At 48.2% G+C, this 16,971-nt stretch overlaps 1 protein-coding gene across 8 annotated transcripts in view; it reads right to left on the reverse strand.

The window, feature by feature from the left end:
* The window catches only part of LOC138764468 (myocyte-specific enhancer factor 2D homolog), a 96,251-nt gene that overhangs the window by 18,873 nt on the left and 60,407 nt on the right, over positions 1-16,971 (reverse strand). For 7 of the 8 annotated variants that reach the window (XM_069940439.1, XM_069940441.1, XM_069940435.1 and 4 more), the window contains 4 exons: positions 9,713-9,916; positions 2,897-3,034; positions 2,123-2,342; positions 1,968-2,024 (listed from right to left, as the gene is read on the reverse strand). In XM_069940439.1, the coding sequence (XP_069796540.1) occupies positions 1,968-2,024; positions 2,123-2,342; positions 2,897-3,034; positions 9,713-9,916 (619 nt within the window). Of the gene's footprint in view, positions 1-1,967; positions 2,025-2,122; positions 2,343-2,896; positions 3,035-9,712; positions 9,917-14,039; positions 14,109-16,971 lie in introns of all 8 variants that reach the window. The other variant, XM_069940442.1, reaches the window with a different exon arrangement.

The raw sequence follows: 16,971 nt of genomic DNA on the forward strand, positions 1-16,971 counted from the left end.
CTTACCCCACCACCCAGGTCAGTCTGTTTGGTGACTCAGAGAACAGGATAGGGCTGAACTGCAAGCTCCCACTGGTGGTCTGGAGCTTCCATGGCACTCCAGGTCCAAACATGCCAGCAATGCAGTGACGTCAATTCTGACATTCAATGTTGTCAGTAGGCACTAAGCCCCAGTGGGGACATGAAGCAGCTGAACACATGCCAGGCTGCTCCCTGCAGCTCTGACTTGGCTGTTCCAGTAACGCAAGAACCTGCTGCCATCTCAGCCCACAGTGGGCTTGGGGGGAAATCCACTGCAGGTTCGGTCTCGGAGGGAGAGGGAGGTGGGACGTCAACCTTCCTGGAGCAGGGCCGGCCCGAGTGCCGCATCGTATGTCTACACGCATTTTGGGGTCAGGAGCTGGGATGAAGACTGGCTTTGTTCCACCAGCAAGTGGCTTTTTGCCGTGCTTCCAGCAGCCTCCGTCTTGCTAATCCCCTGCAGAGTCTCATCAGAATCAGAATTTATTGTCATGAACATGTCACGGAATTCATTGTTTTGCGGCAGCATCAAAAGTAAAAGAAAACATCAAAGTGAGGCCGTGTCTGTGGCTCATTGTTCATTCAGGAATCTGATGGTGGAGAGGAAGAAGCTGTCTTTGGGCCGCTGAGTGCCCGTCTTCAGGCTCTTGTACCTCTTTCCCAATGGGAGCAGAGTGACGAGGGCATAGCCTGGGTGGTGGGGGGGTCCTTGACGACAGAGGATGCTTTCTTAACACACTGCCTCTCAGTGATGTCCTTGATGGAGTGAAGACTGGTGTCCACTGGCCAAATTAACAACCCTCTGCAGTTTTTTTCCCCCTGTCCTGAGCGTTGGCACCTCCGTTCCAGGCAGTGATGCAACCATCTGTAGCGTTCCACACTGAACTATCTTCAGTGACACACTGAATCTCAACTCCCCACAAAGTATAGCCACTGGTGAATCTTCTTCGTGATTGCACCAACATAGATCCCCAGAGAGGATGACACCCAGGAATTTGAAGTTCCTGACCCTCTTCACTGCTGACCCCTCGATTAGGACTGGGTCGTGTTCTCCTGATTCATGCCTGGCCTCAAGGATTTCTCCTCCTTCCTTTGCTGGGACGTCTTGTGAGAACCTCCCTCTCTGCGCTTCCTGTGGGCTCCACAGCCCCTCAGATTCCTGTTAAATTTCTCCCCCTCAACTTACACACATTTATTCCCTTTATCGATTCCCCTACTCCTCCTCTAGCAAATCTTCTCTGCACTCCTTCATTCTTATTGATTTCTTTCCTGTAGTTTGGTGACCAAAACAACTCACAATACTCCAAATTTGACCTCACCAATGTCTTGTACAACTTGACCAGAACATCCCAACTCCTGAACTCAATAGTTTGATTTATTATGGCCAATATGCTAAAAGCTCTCTTTACAACCCTATCCCCCTGTGATGCCACTTTCAGGGAATTATGTATCTGAATTCCTTGATCCCTCTATTCTTCCGCACTCCTCAGGGGCCAACCATTTACTGTGTAGGCCCTTTCTTGGTTTGTCCTTCCAAAATGCAGCACCTCACATTTGTCTGCATTAAATTCTATCGGCCATTTTTCCAGCTGGTCCAGACCCCTCTGCAAACTTTGAAACCCTTCCTCACTCTCCACAATAGTGTCATCTGCAAACTTGTGGATCAAATTTACCACATTGTCATCCAGATCAATGATCTGGATGACAAATAATAATGGTCCCAGCACCATTCCCAGAGGCACACCACTAGTCCCAGGCCTCCAGACTAAGAAGCAATCGTCCACCACTGGCCTCTCCCGACCAGACATTGTCGAATTCAGCGCCCACACAAGAGAGGCAGTTGCCTGCCACTGGGCAGGCTGTTGAATGAGCAGCTTGCTGCCGACAGCCCTGATTGGAGGCCCCGCCGAGTACTCCCATGGCCACACTGTCAAAAGCAGCACTTACCGACTGGGCTTGGACACCCGCCGTTGGACATGGAGAGTTCACTTCCCACTAGTGCACCTGAAGGGTGAAGGAGCGGAAAATTGAGTTAGAGTAGGAGCCTTGAAATCTTCCCCAACACCCCATCCCCACACTGCCCTGCCCCGCCATAGCTGTACCTGGGTTGCCAGAACTCGGCGGCCTGGACGGGATGCCAGGAGACACGGTGCTCCTCCTCAGCAGCGGCTGCTGTGGGCTCAGGAGGCCGGAGTCGCTCAGCGAGGTGGTCACCAGCGACGGGCTGACCAAGGACGAGATGGGGTCGCTGTAGGACAGGGCGCCCTGGCTGCCTATCGCCACCGTCACCGGCACACTGAAGTTGGAGGGCTGCACAGTGGACTGTGAGGAAGAAAAAAAAAGGAGGGGGAAGTCAGGGTTGGTGGGAGAAGGAGGGGCGTAGGAAGGAGGACAAGTGGTGGAGAATGCGGGGGAGACAGTAAGGGAAGGAAGAGGGAGGTGAAGTGAAGGAAGGAGAAGGGGGTGGGAGGAGGTGGAGGAAGCAGGAGGGCCTGAACAGCCTTTGTACTCACTTTAAGGGTTAGCAGTGGTCAGGAAGGGCTGAAAGGCCTTTGTGCTACCTGCCAGGGTTGGGGGTGAGAATGAATGGTCTTCTGTGCTCTCCTGCAATGGTCAGCAGGGGTCAGGTGGGGCCTCTGTGCCATCTGTAAGGACCAGGAGGGAATGTCCTCTGCTCCCTGCAAGGGTCAGGAGGATTGAATGGCCCCTGTGCATCTTGTAAAGATCAGGAGGGGTGAATGATGTTCTGTGCCCCCCTGTAATGAATAGCAGGGGTCAGGAGGAGCTGAATGGCCTCTAGTCCTCTCCCTCACACATAGCTATGCCTGGGGCATGCATCCCAGGGTGAGGCACAGGGCATGATGCCCTACACTCACCCCATATCTCTTGAACAAGACATCAATGTCTTCGGTAACCTTCCGGAACTTGTCTTCCATGAAGGGGCTCTGCTCGATGGCTTCATCCACGTCCGGTTCGGGGCTCTCGCACCCATTGAAGCCCTTCTTCTTCAGGGTCTGCAAAAGAGAGGAGTGAGTTATGGACACAAACCTGGCTGCACCTCAATCTCGCTTGCAGAGACCATCATTGCTATCTTCCTACCACACCCCCCCCAATCGATCACATCGATGTGATCTAGCGGGATCATAGCCTGAAAGAGCGTGCAAAATCGCCAAGGACCCCCTTCCACCTCTGCGCATCTTCCAGTTGGGGAAGAGATCCAGGAGCCAGCACCACCAGGCTGAGGGACAGCTTCTTCCCACGGGCAGTGAGAACGCTAAACGATCAAAGGAACTGCTCACACTGACCATCTGAGACCCTCATATTCACAAAACTATTTATGTGTATATATGAATATTTGTCCCGCATATGTCTGCATGTTTTGCAATAAGGAACGGAGAATGTTGATTCATCGGGTTATAGTTTATTTATTTTTATGTTCATAGGTAACAGGCCCTTTGGCCCATGAACCCATGCCAACCAATTGATCTACAACCCCCAGTACATTTTAAGAGTGGGAGGAAACCCATGCAGTCACGGGCGAGTGGTTAAGCTCCTTAATGCCAGCGCCGGATTTGAACTGTGCTTGCTGGCGTTGCGCTAACCACTGTTAACCGTGCCGCCCTGTGCATTCGGATGACAAATGAACTTGAACCTCATTCACAAAACATCAGCAGCGAGACCCTCAGCAGGTCACGCAGTGTCGAGAAGAGCAGTGGTTTCCAAACCTTTTTCTTTCCACTCACAACCCACCTTAAGCAATCCCTATGTCATCTGCGATTAGTAAAGGATTGCTTAAGATGGGATGTCAGTGGGGAGAGAAGGTTGAGAATCGCTGCTCCAGACCCAATTGTTACTGAAATATTTTGCTTGAGAAAATTTGTCGTTGGCCCATTTCCTTTGGAGTTCTGAGATCGTGCACATAATGAGTCAATGAGGGACAATTAAAACAGTGGGTTTCAAACTTTTTCTTTCCACTCACATCCCACCTTAAGCAATCCCTATGCCATCTGTGATTAGTAAGGGATTGCTTAAGGTGGTATTTAAGTGGAAAGAAAAAGTTTGAAAACCACTGATCTGTAGGAAGTGTAACCAGCATTTTGGGCCTGAACTCTTCATCAGGGTATCTACGTAAACAGGCCAGGACCTGATATAAAGAGGTGAGGAGGGAGGAAGGGCAAAAGGGTAGAAGGACAGACCAACAGGGCAAGGGGTCATCAGTGGATATTAGTGTGAGGGCAGAAAAGGAAAAAAAGCTGAGGAGATAGAGTGAGGGGGGGGGGTTTGCTCTCTGAAAGGGGAGGGGTGGAGAGCTGGAGGAAAGGGAGAGACTTAGGGAAGGGGTTTAATGGAAACTGGAGAAGTAGATGTTAATGCCATCTGGTTGGAGAGTGGCCAGACAGAATATTAGGTGTGGCATCTCCATTTTGCAGGTGGCCTTGGCTTAGCAGTCTGAGAGGCTGCAGAAAGACACGTCAGTGTGAGAATGAAAATGGTTGGCCACTGGGAGGCCCCTGTTATTGGAGCACAGTGATGATCCTCGACGAAGCGATCTCCTGGTCTCTCCAACTGAGAGAAGGCCAGATGCAGTTGGTGACCCTCCTGGATTTTCCTGTTTAACTCACGAGCATTACGATGCTTCGTTAAACATCCCTCGGAGTCCAGATCCCAGTGGGACCCCCCCCCCCCCCCCCCACCGCCCGCCCGTACCCCAAACCACCACAACCCTGGCTGGTGACCTGCTGTCATCCCGCGCACAAATAACTCTGCCCTTGCCAGTGGAGACCTCAGGAGAGGGTTAAAAAAAATGTGGGGAGGCACACAAGTAATAACACAACGCTGGAGAAACTCAGCAGGGTCAAGCTGTGCACTTTTATGTGAGATAAAGGCAAAAGAGGTATATAACCAACGTTTTGGTCTTGACTCTTTCAACAGGGTACAGAAACATGCCGGCAGGCGCCCAAACCAAACGGTGAGGGGAGAGGGGGGCAGGGGTAGCAGAACAGTCCCACAGGCAGGAGGTAATAGGTGGATAAGGGAGGGAGGGCACAGCATCCAACAGGGAGAGGAGGGATGGGACTGTGAATGGTGAGGGAAAGAAGGAAAAGGGAAAGGGTGGAAGAAAGGAGAGTAGGTTAGAAACTGGAGTAGTCGACATTAATGCCAGCACCAGATGAAAAAGCAAGTGTTGTTCCTCCAATTTAAGGGTGGTCTTGGTGGGCTAGAACGAGGCTGTGAACAGATGTGTGAGTATGGGAGTGGTACACAGAACTAAAATGATTGGCCATTGGGAGATCCCTGTAACTGATGCAGAGTGAAGGTGCTCAGCGACCAATCTCCCAGTCTGTGCCCAGTCTCTCTGTCACAGAGAAGGCCACAAGCCATTCCGCCGCCCCTTGCTTACTGGGGTGCCCTCCCTCCCTCATCCACCTATTACCACCAGCCTGTTGGACTGTGCTCCTCCCCCCACCATTTTGTTCAGATGCCTGCCGACATTTTGCTCATACCTCGATGAAGGGCTCAAGCCCGAAATGTTGGGAACATAACTTTATCTTTGCTATATAGAATACAGGTAGTCTCCGACTTACGACTGTAATTGGGACCGAAGGATTAATTGTATCTCGTAATGGACGCGTCTGAATTTTGCCCGTTAAGTCTTAAAGCCAACTTTTTAATCAAATCTTTTTTTCAACGTAGATTTTTGTTGTATTTCACAAATTATAAAAGGAATAGCGACCAGATAAGAGGAAAAATGGGCGTACTTACATTGTTAGTCAGTGTTCATAGGCTGGGCATGGCCATCTGGATTTCTGTGCGCACTCGCAGTGGGCTTGTGTGTTCAACCCAGGTTGGCGCATGCACAGTGGGCTCACATATTGGAGTTTGGTTGGCGCATGCACAGTGGGCTCGTGTATTGGAGTTCGGTTGGCACATACACAGTGGGTTCGTGTATTGGAGTTTGTCGGCACATGTGGGAGAGTTAAGTGTCCCGATGATAGAGAATTTGCGCCCTTAACTCTTCCGCATGTGCCAACAAACTCCAATACGCAAAGCCACCATGCATGTGCCAACCGAACTCCAATACGCGAACCCACCACGCTTGTGTAATCAATTGAACTCCAATATACAAACCCATCATGCATGCGCCAACTGAAGACTCAGGCATGCACGCTGAAAAGAAGACATCTACATCCAGACTATATATAAATATATAATTTTTTTTAAAAAAAATTGGGTCACATATGTGGATGGACAGAACTCAAGTAGGTTGCAAGTTGGGGAGTACCTGTACCTGTACGCTGTTTAACCCAGGTAAGTTTCTCCAGCATTGTGTTTTTACCTGTTTATCATGGTGTTGTCCCACTGTTTCTTGGTGAGTCCCGGATCCATCGGCCAGAAACTAACTTGCACCTCGATACCTCCTATTTGAAAGTGGGACACTGCAGAATGAATTTGTCGCTGCACCATGAGGGCGATCTTGATTGGAAGGTGGAAAACGGGAGTAAAACACTAAAGTCTGCAGGCACTGTGATTGAAGTAACAACACATGGCTGGAGAAACAGTGTACTTTATGCAAACTTTAATTTAAAAAAAAATTAGATATACAGTACTTTAGCAGGCTGATCCAGCTCTACGAGTCCGTGCCAGCCAATTTACACCCCATTAACCCACACATTTTTTGAAGGGTGGCAGGAAACCAGAGCCCCCCAGAGAAAACCTACACAGACACGGAGAGAACGTACAAACCCCTCACAGCCAGAGCGGGATTCAAACCTAGGTCTGGTCCAGATCACTGGGGCTGTAAAGGCATTGCGCTATGCCAACTGTGGCACCCATGTAAGCAAAGATAGAAATACACAACCAAAGTTTCAGGCTTGAGCCCTTAATCAAGGTATGGACTTATCTCTACTTTATACTGTTTGACCTGCTGAGTTTCTCCAGCGTTGTGTTTTTACTTCAATCACGGTGGCTGCAGACATTAGTGTTTTACTTCAATAACTCTGGCCTTGCCAGTGGAGACCTCAGCAGAGGGTTAAAACGTAGGAGGCACGCAAATAATGGTGGCCTTGTCAGTGGAGACCTCAGAAGGTTAAAAAGGAAACGTGCAAAGGTGAGTGAGACGTAGGCGGCAGAGTTTTGGACGAGCTGTGTGGAGGGGGAGGAGGATTAATTAATAACCTCTGTGGGAATTACAACAGTGCAAGGTCAAAGAACAGCTTGTCGTTAAATCCAATCAGTGCCAAGACGGCCTCTTGGCTGGTATGTACCTGAACTACATTTCCCCTGGCCTGAAAATCCAGAGGGAATGCCCCTCCTGGCAGAGACGGGGGCGTGACCTCAGATGCAAATACCCCTTCAACCCTTTGCATGACCCTCCTCTGGGACAAGCTGCAGCTGAGCCTTCAACACCATTATTCCCTCAGTGTTGGCCAACAAACCCTGGGCCTCTGCACCCTTTTCTGCAACTGCACCCTACATGTAAAAAAACCTTCACGTCAAAATCCTCTATTTTCCTTTCATCCACGTGCCTGTCTAAGAGTCTCTTAAGTGCCCCTATTGTTCCAGTCTCCACCACCACCTACACAATGAATTCCAGGCCCCCTCAACTCTCTGTAAAAAAAAAACTTACCCCTGATGCCCCCCAAACTTTCCTCTCCTCACTTTGGCATCTGCTACAGTCAAACCTCGTTAGAATGCAGTAGTTGGGGTCCAGGATTTCATACTGTGTTACAGCCGAGTCGCGGAACAGATGCATATATGTCAAGAGGGCCCACGGATAATCAAACCCAAATATTACCAGTTTTTGAAGGATTTGTGATCTATAACTAACAATTTCAATGAAAGAAACCAAGTGCATTCTTTTATTATTGGGATTCTGAATTTTTATCAACTCACTTGCAAAGTTTGGGGTCCACAGACACCCGCGCTATAAGCAATTCTGCGGATAGCGAATCGTGGTCTAACGAGGTTTCAAAGTATTTGCTACTCCCACCCTGGGGAAAAAAGGTACCGGCTCTCTATCTATGCCTCTCATAATCCTGTGGACCTCTATCAAGTCACCGCTCATCCTTCTTCGCTCCCCAGCTCAGCTAACCTTGCCTCAGAAGACTTATTTTGCAATCCTGGCGACATCCTGTTAAATCTCCTCTGCACCTGCTCCAGAGCTTCCAAATCCTTCCTGTCATGAGGTGACCGAGACTGAACACCATATTTCAAGTGTGGACTCACCAGAGATTTGTGGACTTGCAACATGACCCTTCAATCCCCTGACTAATGAAGCCCAACATCCAATAGGCCTTCTTAACTATACTTAACTTTAAGGATAATTAGAGACAGGCAATATTTTCTGACGCAGCGACTAGTAAAACCTCGTATGCCCAGGGCAGCAGAGCACGGTTGGAACCCAGATGTTTAAGGCAGGGAAACACTGCTTTTGCCATTTGTATCAAACCCTTCACCCCTTCTAAAGTGTGCCAAACTATTGTTTTTCTTCATCCTACTGACCAGCACCTGAACCTCCAGATCCCTTCCAACCACGTACCTATCCAAATTTTTCTTAAATGTTAAAAAAGGAGCCCGCATTCACCACTTCCGCTGGCAGCTTGTTCCACACTCCCCTCATTGAAGTCCCTCCTTAAACATTCACCCTTGAGTGGCGGCTTTGGTTTGTAATGGATTTATAATTTTGGGAGAATTTGTTAAGATTTAGAGTAGGTTACATACATACACACATTTTAAAACAGATCTTATTTGAAAGACTGAAGAAATATTGAAGATCTCTGGAGAATGTTATGCACATTCACAAGTAGGTGTTAATTGAACTGACATCATAAAATGAATGACCATGGTTATGAACTGGAGCCAGGATAACTACAAGTACCTTTCACTCCTGGGTTTTGTTTATTTAACAACAGCTCGAGGAGAAGAAAGAACTCCTGTTGTTTGCTGAAGAAGGTTTGCAAGTGAGAGAGTCACATGGGCTTTCTGGCAGTCTCAGTTGGAGAGAGAGAGAGAGACAAGCCCTCTCAGCTAGTGTGTGTGAGACACTGAAAGCGGCTGAATAGTGCAAGCCAGGAAAAGCTGGTTGGAAACAAAGTTCCAAAGCAGTGGATGGCTGGAAGCGCTATCTATCTGATGTTTCTCTTGGAATACGAGGAATGGAACTCTGTAGTAGCTTGAGGAAAGAAGCACCATCTGGAAAACCCTGCTGGGGGAAGTTTCATCAGCGAGACATTGAGGTGACTAATGGTGGTACCTCAGTTGTGGAAATCCTGGAACAACAAATCTCTCTCTGCAAACCCTACAAGAACCTTCCTGAGTGGTAAACATTTACCTTTCGAGCACCAAAACCTGGTGAACTTTATACACGTTGAATTCTGTGCACAGTATAAGAATTGCCTGCATCCAGAGAACTTAGAAGGAGGAGTGAGATTGAACTGTCAACCAAAGAATTTTTCTTAAATTTATACACACATTATATACATGTGCACTTAGAATTAGAAGGGGATTAATTTGGGTTAGTTATAGAGTTAAGTTAAAGTTTGATTCTAATTTCATGTTTAAAGTTGATTAAAAATAACTTTTGTTCTAAAAACCACTCATCTTGGTGAATGTCTATTACTGCTGGATTTTGGGGTCCTTTGGGCTCGTAACAGGTTCTCCAGAAAGGGGTCAGAGAAGACGGGCAAACTCACCTCCACAATGTCGGCATTGGTACGGCTCTCGTGGGGCTCATTGTACTCGGTGTACTTCAGCAGGACTTTGTCCATGTCCGTGCTGGCATACTGGAACAGCTTGTTGGAGTGGTTGAAGATGATGAGAGCGATCTCGCAGTCACACAGCACGCTCAGCTCGTACGCCTTCTTCATCAGCCCGAACTTCCGCTTGGTGAAGGTTACCTGGGTCAGGGGTGGTGGAGAGAAAGGTCAAGTTCATCGAATCAGGATTTTTATCTTCACCCACGCAGTTCTCCCAAAGCCTGTGATAGTCAGAGGGCTTCTAATATAGGAAACACAGCAAGCTCCCACAAACAGCAAGGTGACATTGATCAGACAAGCTGTCTGCTTGAAGTCTAGCCACTGAGATGGACACCTATCTTATCCTGACACATTTCCCAATAGTAGCTGTGAGACCCTCCCTCTCACTCCATCCACCCCCTTGGACGTCTTTCCAACCGTGACCACGTAGATTGGTCATATTTTGGGGGCGACCCGAACTTGAAACTGGCGCTGTCTGTAAGGAATTGGTATGCTCTCCCCATTTCAGCACAGGCTTCTTCCAGGAGCTCGAGTTGCCTCCCAATGCTCAAAAGGGTTCGGGGTGGGGTATTTGGGCAACTCTGGCTCGTGGGCCGGAAGGGCCTGTTACCACACCTTCACATCTAATTTAAAAAGGGCAAGCTATATTTCTCTTGCAGACACTTTCTGGAGGTTGTACCGAGGCCAGGGAGGCCCCACTTGAGGCCAGGGAGGCCCCGGCGGAGTATCATGAATCTCAGACCCGAAGCTCGAGCAAAAGCTCCCTTTACACTGTTCCACCGCGGGTCAGAGGTGATTTGATGCAGGGTGCAGAGACTGTGGGAGCACTGGAGGCCACTCAGCGGACACTCAATGACTCGGGGGTGGGGGGAGACCCTCTTTTGCTTCTCTTTCTGACTGTGTGGCATCAGGTGATGCTCATAGCGACTCTTCGTCTGCCTATTGGATATCGTGTTCAGTTCTGGTCACCTCATTGCAGGAAGGAGGTGGAAGCCCATGGAGAGAAGATTTACCAAGATGTTGCTTGGATTGGAAAATAAGTCTTAATGAGGTAAGGTTAGCAGAGCTGGGGCTTTTCTCTTTGGAGCCAAGAAGGTTGAGAGGTCACTTTAGGTCTACAAGATTCTGGGAGGTGGACAGCCAGCATCTTTTCCCCCAGTGCGGGAGTAGCAAACACCAGAGGTTCTGTACAAATTGGAGAGAGGAATGTTTAGGAGATTCATCAGGGATTTTTTTTAATCTACAGAGTTATGGATGCCTGAAATGCATTGCCAGGGGTGGTGGTGGGAGGCTGGAAGAATAGGGCTATTTAAGAGATTCTTAGACAGGCACATGGATGAAAGAAAAATAGACAGATACAGGATAGGAAGGGCCTAGTTTTTTTTCCCCAGTAGTTATATATTGGTTGGCACAACACTGTGGGGTGAAGGGTCTGCATTGTGATGTGTGTTCTATAATCATATATTTTTATATGTATTATTACGTAACTGCAAAAGGAACCTTGAACACTGGAATTCAATAAGGTGGTTAGGAAAGAGGGACTTTACCTGGATTGTAATTTTCCACACAAGACTAATGGGCATTTCCCAACCCTGACTGCCCGTGATCCGAGGAGAATGATAAACGTCAACCCCACTGGTGGGTTTGGAGTGACGCACATGTTACACTAGGTAGAGATGGAAGAGGGCATTAATGAACTAGCTGGGGGAAGTCTGCAGGTCATGCCGCAGCCATGGAAAGCGATTGGCATTCAACAGCATGGGCCAAAATTGAAGGGCTCCAGATCATAGATCACAGAAATCTGCAGCACACTTTGGCCCAAAGGGTTGTGCTGACCTAATAACCTACTCTTCCAACTGCCTAGAATTTTTCTACTGCATAACCCTCCATTTTACATCACGGTAACAGGCCCTTTCAGCCCATGACCTACAATCCTGGTACGTTTTGAACGGCGGGAGGAAACCGGAGTCCCTGGGGAAAACCCACGCAGACATGAGGAGAACGCATTGACCTCAGAGCACCCATGGCATCCCATGTAAGGGATTGTTTAAGTTGGTACGTGAGTGGGGGAAAAAGCTGAGAACCACTGTAATACTCTCTTAAAAAGAAAATCCCATTGCGCAGGTAGGCCCAACTTACGACGGGGCTCGGTTTGGGAACTTGTGTCGTAAGTCAAAAATATCTTAAATAGGGGTCTATCTGTACCTGCCTTCACCACCGTTCCCGGCAGCATATTCCATGCACCCCACTCCACCCTCCCCCACAAGCACCTTAAAATGACGGTGTTAGCTATTTCAGCCCTGGGGAAAAAAAGCCTCTCATCATCTTGACATGTCACCCCTCATCCTCAATCGCTCCAAGGGGAAAAGACCAAGTTCACTCAATTTGCAGTCATAAGGCATACTCTCCGATCCAGGCAGCATCCCTGCACATCTCCTCCTCACCTTCTCTGCAGCATCCACGTCTTTCCTGTAGGTGAGGTATCCAGAACAGAACCTGTAGGTGGGGTCTCTCACCAAGGCCTTGAATAGCTGTAACATTACTTCACTACTTTCGAGCTCGTTCCCACGGTTAATGAGGGCCAACTCACCATCGATCTTCTTAACAACACTATCAACTCACGCAGCAGCTTCGAATGACTTATAGACATGGATCCCAAGATGTCTCAGTTTGTCCGCACTGGTCAGAGTCCTCCAGAACCAGTTTTCTTGTTTTCCCACCGATGGACTGGATTTGTTTTTAAGGCCATTTAATCCCAGACGAACATTGGTGACTGAATTTAAATTGCAGAGCTGGGACGGTGGGCTCCAAACCTGAGGCTCTGGATCCATGGGCCAAATCTCTTCTTGTGAACCCAGAAATTTAACTACTGCACTCCTGCATCCTGTGCTCTGAGTGGCAGGAAGGGCCGGTCATCTGACTTGCCGTAATTGGCAGAGAGATCCAGGAACCCGGTCCTAGGGCACAGAAACAGGCCCTTCGGCCTATCGTGTTCATGCAAAACAAGGTAGGCCCATTTGCCTGTGTTTGGCCCACATCCCTCCAAATCTTTTCCTGCCCACGTAACCTGTCCTCCGTAAATGCCGTCTTGTAGATGACATGTATAGGATGACCCCCTGGAATTTTCAGCACAGTGCAGGCCCTTTGGCCCTTGATGCTGTGTTGACCCATATATTCCTTCCAAAAAAGTATTAAACCCTTCCTTCCTCGTAACCCACTGTTTTTCTTTCATTTATATGCCTAAGAGTTTCTCCCTACAGGCAATCCCCCGACTCATGATGGGGTTGGCACTCCCATCATAAGTCGAAAAAAATCCCAACTTGAAAAATACCATTTTTAATCACTGAATGTTGAATAGATCAGGTTGAATGTGGAATATGGAGACTGCGAGCGTGGTCAAGTCAGCATCGTGAGAGTGTAGGCTGCACGCTACTCTCGTGCAATGCTGCCATCACCCAGAATCGCGTGCCACATATCGCAAGGACACATTGGAGCACTAAATTGAAAATACGGATTTGAACTGTGTATTGGCAAGGCATTCCAGGCATCCGCAACTCTCGATGTTTAAATAAAACTTTCCCCTTACGTCTCCCCTAAACTTCCCTCCTTTCATTTTGTACAGATGTCCCCTGGTGTTGGCTATTGCTGCGCTGGGGGAAAAAAAAAGCACAGAATGTCCACCCTGTCTACGCTCTCAGAATCTTGCAGACATCTTAAGTTCTCCTCTCATCCTTCTTCGGTCCAAAGAGAAAAGTCCCAGCCCTGCTAATCTTGCCTCGACTTATTTTCTTCTCCAATGAGGGTTTTGAATAAGACGACCTCCCCCCAAAAAATCTGGCACTTACTGTTGGCTAGTGGATGCAGTTAAAAGCAAATCATAATATTTTAATAACAAATTACCCTGTAGAGATTTTAATTTTATTTGTAAATTTTAAAATAAACCACCGTTGTCTCCCATAACAGGCTGTTTAAAGCCCGTATAGGGCCGACAGTAGTCAGACCAGGCAGATGGACCCCATGGGGGAGCACTGAGACTTTGCAAATAACTAACGGGGCACGCGCAAGATTGCGTCGGAGCTAGTGGGAAGATGGTGGTGGTCTTGAGACTTTGCCGTCACGGTACGGATTTGAGACCCGGTTCACAGGACGGCCTCGATTTTAAGGTGGCATTTTTAAGTTTTAAGAATCATCCTATACATCTTTTGAATGGGAGGAATCTCCCTGCTGGAGCCATCCCCTGTGGCAACTCGCTCTACATACCCACCATCATGCGTGCGAAGCTGATGCCCCTCTCATCTTAAATAGATGCCCCCTAGTTTCAGATCTTCCTCCTCTGAGAAACAGAAGAACAAACGAGATTCAACCTATCGTGTCTTCCAATAAGTCCCATCCCGAAGGTGGACTTTCCAAAGTCAAAATACAGAAATGCTGGAGAAACTCAGCTGGTCTGACAGGGTCCATAGGAGGTAAATATATATTACTGACATTTTGTGCCAGGGCCCTCCTTCAAGGCGTGAGTGAAAAAAAGAGTCAGGCGTGACCAACTGGCAAAAAAGGGGTTAACTGGATACGATGAGAGAAAAGGTTTCAATTCCCCACCACATTCCCTTGCTGACATGCCTGTCCATGGACTGCCAGACTGAGACCACCCGCAAACTGAAGGAACACCTCATCTTATGTCTGGGCACCCTCCAACTGGATGGGATTGACTTTTCTGGTTTCCATTAAACCCCCACCCCGCCCCACTTCTTCCCCCCATCCCCTTTCACAGAGCCAAAATCAATTCTCCACTTCCTTTTATCATATCCAATTTACACTTTTTGTCTGTGGGTCTGGACTCCTTCCCCTCCCATTCTTTACCCAGTCTTTAATTCAGACACCTCTTTTTTCTTCCCCCCACCCCACTCATTCCTTGAGGAAGGGGTCAGGCCTGAAACATCGGGTAATATATCTGCACCTCCGATGGATATTGTGAGGCTGGCTGAGTTCGTCCAGCATTTGCGTTCTTGACGACAATCACAGTGTCTTCAGATTTTTGTGTTTTATGGATTTTCCAAAGTCCCTGTTGGAATGCAGAAAACTAATTTGTGCACGGCAAGCTCCCCACAAAAATAGCCATTTATTTGATGCTGCTGGTTATCTGTTGATTGAAAGATAATTAAAGGAAAACCCAGCAAGTGCGGGCCTCTGAGACTTCCTTGTTCTGTGAGGTGCCCATGGGAACTTACACAGGCACCTCAGGCAGTGGATTCTCTGCCACAGAGCACATCTCACTGCATGTACTAGAATTCCCCCTACACTGGAATTAAGATTAAGAGCACACAATCTTCCTTCTCAGAAGGTCACCAGAGGCGAGACTGACACTTCACAGATGAAGTGAAAGGCTAAGCCACTGAATGGCTTTACAGTGGGGTGGGGGGGAGCGAGTGGGAATGGATGTAGAGCCGTTACCAGGAGACGGACTGGCATGCTGGCTGCTTGGCCTCCTCACTGCTGGTACAATTGATTGGGGCCAACAAATCCCAACAAAGACCTCCAGAACATGAGCACCATGCTATCATTTATTGACAGGCAGCTGTTCCAACGCTGGCACTGCCCCGAGCTTGCCGTTGTCACTGTTTACAGGGGGAATTTGATATCAAGCAGAGATCCATGATGGATGGATTCATAACAAATCCTGTCCCTGCCCTGGAACCACCAGGGAAACTACTCATATCTAACCCATTCTATTAAAAACATAGAAAAGCAGGAGGAACTCGGTAGGTCTTGCAGAGTTCATAGCAGGTAAGGATATATTAGTGAGGTTTCAGGACCGAGCCCTTCTTCAAGGTATGGTAGTTGTCCTTGCAGAAGGGTTCAGGCCCAAAAAGTCGGTAATATATCTTTACCTCCTGTAGACGCTGACACTGGCTGTGTTCTTCCAGCTTTTCTGTCTTTTTAACTACAATCACAGTTTCTGCAGGCTTTAGTGTTTCACCCCCTAACCAAGTGGTTCTCAACCTTTTTCTCTCCATTCATATACCACCTTAAGTAATCCACAGAGCACCTATGGCATTCTTAGTAAGGGATTACTTGAGGTGGTATTTGAATGGAAAAAAAAAGGTTCAGAACCTCTGTCCTAACCCATTCTACCCCTGGGGCACAGGCCTTGGTCTTTATAAACTCAGGGAGGTCTGTATCTAACCTGTGTTGAAAATGTGCAATGGGACACTTTAAGCCATGGTTGGGAAACTTTTTAATTCTGACATATAGCATGGTTAACATGCCATTTCAGCCCATGAGTCCATACTGCCCAATTAACCTACACCCCACTCCCCCCCGCCCCCCGCCCCCCCGGATACATACTTATGGGCCGAAATGGCCCTGTTACCATGCTGTACAATTAAATTAAAAGGTTGTCCACCCCTGCTTTAAACGATAACTTACTCTGTCTGCAATGAAGGGAATAAGACAAAAAGTGGTGGAGAAACTCAGCAGGTCTCGCAACATCCATCGGAGGCAAAGATATCTAAACCAAAGTTTTGAGCCCTTCGTTAAGGTATGAAGGGCAGACAGGCGCATGTATAAAAAGGTAGGGGGAGGAGGAGCACAAGCCAGGAGACCATAGGCGGACTTGGATAGGAGGCCAGGATAGAAAAGCTGAGAGTTGATCAGGGGAGGGGGTAACTCTGTGAATGCAGAGTTGGAGAAAAGGAGAAAGGGAAAAAAAGAGAGCGAGAGAGACAAGGAGACCCTAATGGAAAACAGAGGTCGACGTTAATGCCATCCGGTTGGAAAGTGGCCTGATAGAATACAGGTGTTGATCCTCCAATTTGCAGGTGGTGTCAGCTTGGCAATTCATGAGACCATGGACAGACAGGTCAGCAAGGGAATGGAACTGGGAATGGGTGGCCACTAGGAGAATCCACGTTACTGCGGCAGACAGAGTCGAGGCACTCAACAGAGCAGCAAAGTGCAATCCACGTCTTTCCCGATGGGAATGTGGAGAAGGCAGCATAACGCTGTTACCGTGCCAGCGACCAGGACTTGAATCCAGTCGCTGCCTAAGGAATTTGTACGTTCTTCTTGTGTCTGCACGGATTTCCTCCAGGTGCTCAGATTTCCTCCCACCATTCAAAATGTAAAATAATTGTAGGTTAATTGGGTGTAATTGGGCATTGTGGGCTGAAATGGCCTGTTACCATGATGTATGTTTA

Source organism: Narcine bancroftii, chromosome 5, assembly GCF_036971445.1.
Source record: "Narcine bancroftii isolate sNarBan1 chromosome 5, sNarBan1.hap1, whole genome shotgun sequence".
NCBI classification, from domain to species: domain Eukaryota; kingdom Metazoa; phylum Chordata; class Chondrichthyes; order Torpediniformes; family Narcinidae; genus Narcine; species Narcine bancroftii.